The 2,265-nt window shown below is 43.5% G+C and overlaps 1 protein-coding gene across 3 annotated transcripts in view; it reads left to right on the forward strand.

The window, feature by feature from the left end:
• The window catches only part of LOC124262886 (ubiquitin carboxyl-terminal hydrolase 38-like), a 66,887-nt gene that overhangs the window by 61,885 nt on the left and 2,737 nt on the right, over nucleotides 1-2,265 (forward strand). For all 3 annotated transcript variants that reach the window (XM_046697472.1, XM_046697470.1, XM_046697471.1), the window contains one exon: nucleotides 451-1,701. In XM_046697472.1, coding sequence (XP_046553428.1) covers nucleotides 451-1,701 — 1,251 coding nt within the window. The remainder of the gene's footprint in view (nucleotides 1-450; nucleotides 1,702-2,265) is intronic.

The following is a 2,265-nucleotide window of genomic DNA, read 5'->3' on the forward strand; positions in this document are numbered from 1 at the left end:
GCCGAAGGCCCGGGTTCGATTCCCCACATGGGCACAATGTGTTAAGCCCATTTCTGGTGTCCCCCGCCGTGATATTGCTGGAAAATTGCTAAAAGCGGCGTAAAAACTAAACTCAGTCAGTCAGTCAGTCTGAAACAATATTTATTCGTCAAAGGCAACTTGATTAGATGAAAATGAATAACTTCTTTGGTCCTCTTTGACTTTGACTTTGTAACTCGCAAATAAAAACAATCCCCAATGTTACCAGTACATTTGATGGTGCGGGTGTATTTTTATTGTGGTCAAGTATAGGAGTCTGAAGACTATGATCTGTTGTATGACTGAGACACAATGCTATAAAATAGAGCAGGTTACTGATGTAGTTGCTTAGACTGCTGTGGGTATATGCCATTATTGGGTGCCCTGACTGCACTACTGCAGCTGTTGCTAACCAGTTCTTGTTCCTTCCAGCGACCAGCCTATGCACCAATGCAATTCCTACAGGCGTCTCGGCCTCCCTGGTTTACACCTGGCTTCCAGCAGGACTGCTCCGAATTTCTCAAGTTCCTCCTTGACCAGCTGCACGAGCAGCAGCTGAAGATCAGCACAATGAAGATCCGGAAGAAGGAGGAGAAGACATCCACTCTCAGCAAGAAGTTCAGCCGCAAATCACAGAAGGTTAAGGAAGTGGCTGAAGAAAAAGAAGTAGATCCAACATTAGTGCAGAATATCTTTGGTGGAAATATGTGCACAACATTTAAGTGTCTGAACTGTAAGAATCAGTCAAGTAGGACAGAGAGTTTCACTGACATACCTCTGGCTTTCCCAGAATATCCCCAGTCAAAACAGAAGTCTCTGGCAGGAGGGAATTCAGCTGATGCCCGTCTAAATAAGGACACAATAAGGGCAGAGCCAGAGGTTGAATCCACATCCTCCGACGGAAGTCTTACGAATATTCCTCAAGCTGGTCTGGATCTCTCTGATCTGGTAGATCACTACCTTCAGCCAGAGAAGCTGATTGGGGACAATAAATACTTCTGTGAGAAATGCAGAGGTCTTCAAGAAGGCGAGAGGAGCATAAGGATCACAAAATCCCCTGAAAACCTAATTTTAACTCTGCTTCGTTTCTCATATGATGCCAAGCTCCAGTCTCGGTCAAAAATATTCCGTGAAGTGAGATACCCAAAGACAATAGCTTTACCGATTGATAACTGTTGCGACTCAGATGGCAGTTCTGATCCTCAGCAGACAAAACGACAACGCACACTGCCAACAGTTATTGAGCAGAAACTCTGCGGGAACAGGAAAACAGGGCATATGGCAATCTATGGATTAACAGCTGTCATTGTCCATTCAGGGACATCATCAGAATGCGGGCATTATTACTGCTACGCCAGACATTCGCCCTTGAAAAGCATGGACACAGTGTGTGATGAAGTTCAGCTGGCAGGTGGAGAGGGAGACATTGACTTTATGCAGGAGAAATGGTACCTGTGTAACGACAGTCGAGTGTCTTATGCCAACTACAATTCCTTCAGTACTGTGTCGAAGCGCTTCATGAAGGACACACCCTATGTTCTGATGTACCGCCGGATCGACATGGATGCTTCCAGCACCCAGGAGAGAGACTCCGACCTAGCCCTCAGTCCCCTGCAGCTGGACCCTCCCATCAAACAGGACTTGAGAATGGCGGTCTCCAAAGATAATCAGGCATATCTCCAGGTTGGAATCACAATTCTTTTTAGACATTGATCCCAATTGCACAAAATTTGAAACTGTTTTTTCATTACATAATTCTGTTTCAGTTAAACTGTGGGAATCCGCACAGTGGAATTATTTATTTTCGGACAGCTAAATGTATTGTAGGCTATTATTGCAGCATAGCCAGTATTGGGCAATCCAGAATCCTTTTGTTCTGGTGAAAAAACTCACTCAGCTCAGTCCTATGTGCTGAAAAGGTAGACATGATCATGAGGACAGTAACTTAATTTACCTGTTATTTGGCCAAACATTTTGTAATACTTAAAAGAATTTGAACAACACTAAATGTTTTCATCTGTCCACTTAAACTTTTTGTGAGTAGTATTAATAGATCTATCTTATAGAAATGAAAATGGGTAAATGGGAACTCAAAAGTAGGGCTGAATCCAGACGACACATGTCTCATTGACGGTTTGTTGGTAGTGTTTATAGGCTGTCCTCTGATTTATTATACTACTGCCAAAAGGCCCCTGATGACTCCATTACTTGCCAGTGACTTAAGTTCTTCCTTGTTTGTTTTTCCAG

The sequence above is a fragment of the Haliotis rubra genome, unplaced genomic scaffold, assembly GCF_003918875.1.
Source record: "Haliotis rubra isolate DU_JTF1 unplaced genomic scaffold, ASM391887v1 Scf86, whole genome shotgun sequence".
NCBI classification, from domain to species: domain Eukaryota; kingdom Metazoa; phylum Mollusca; class Gastropoda; order Lepetellida; family Haliotidae; genus Haliotis; species Haliotis rubra.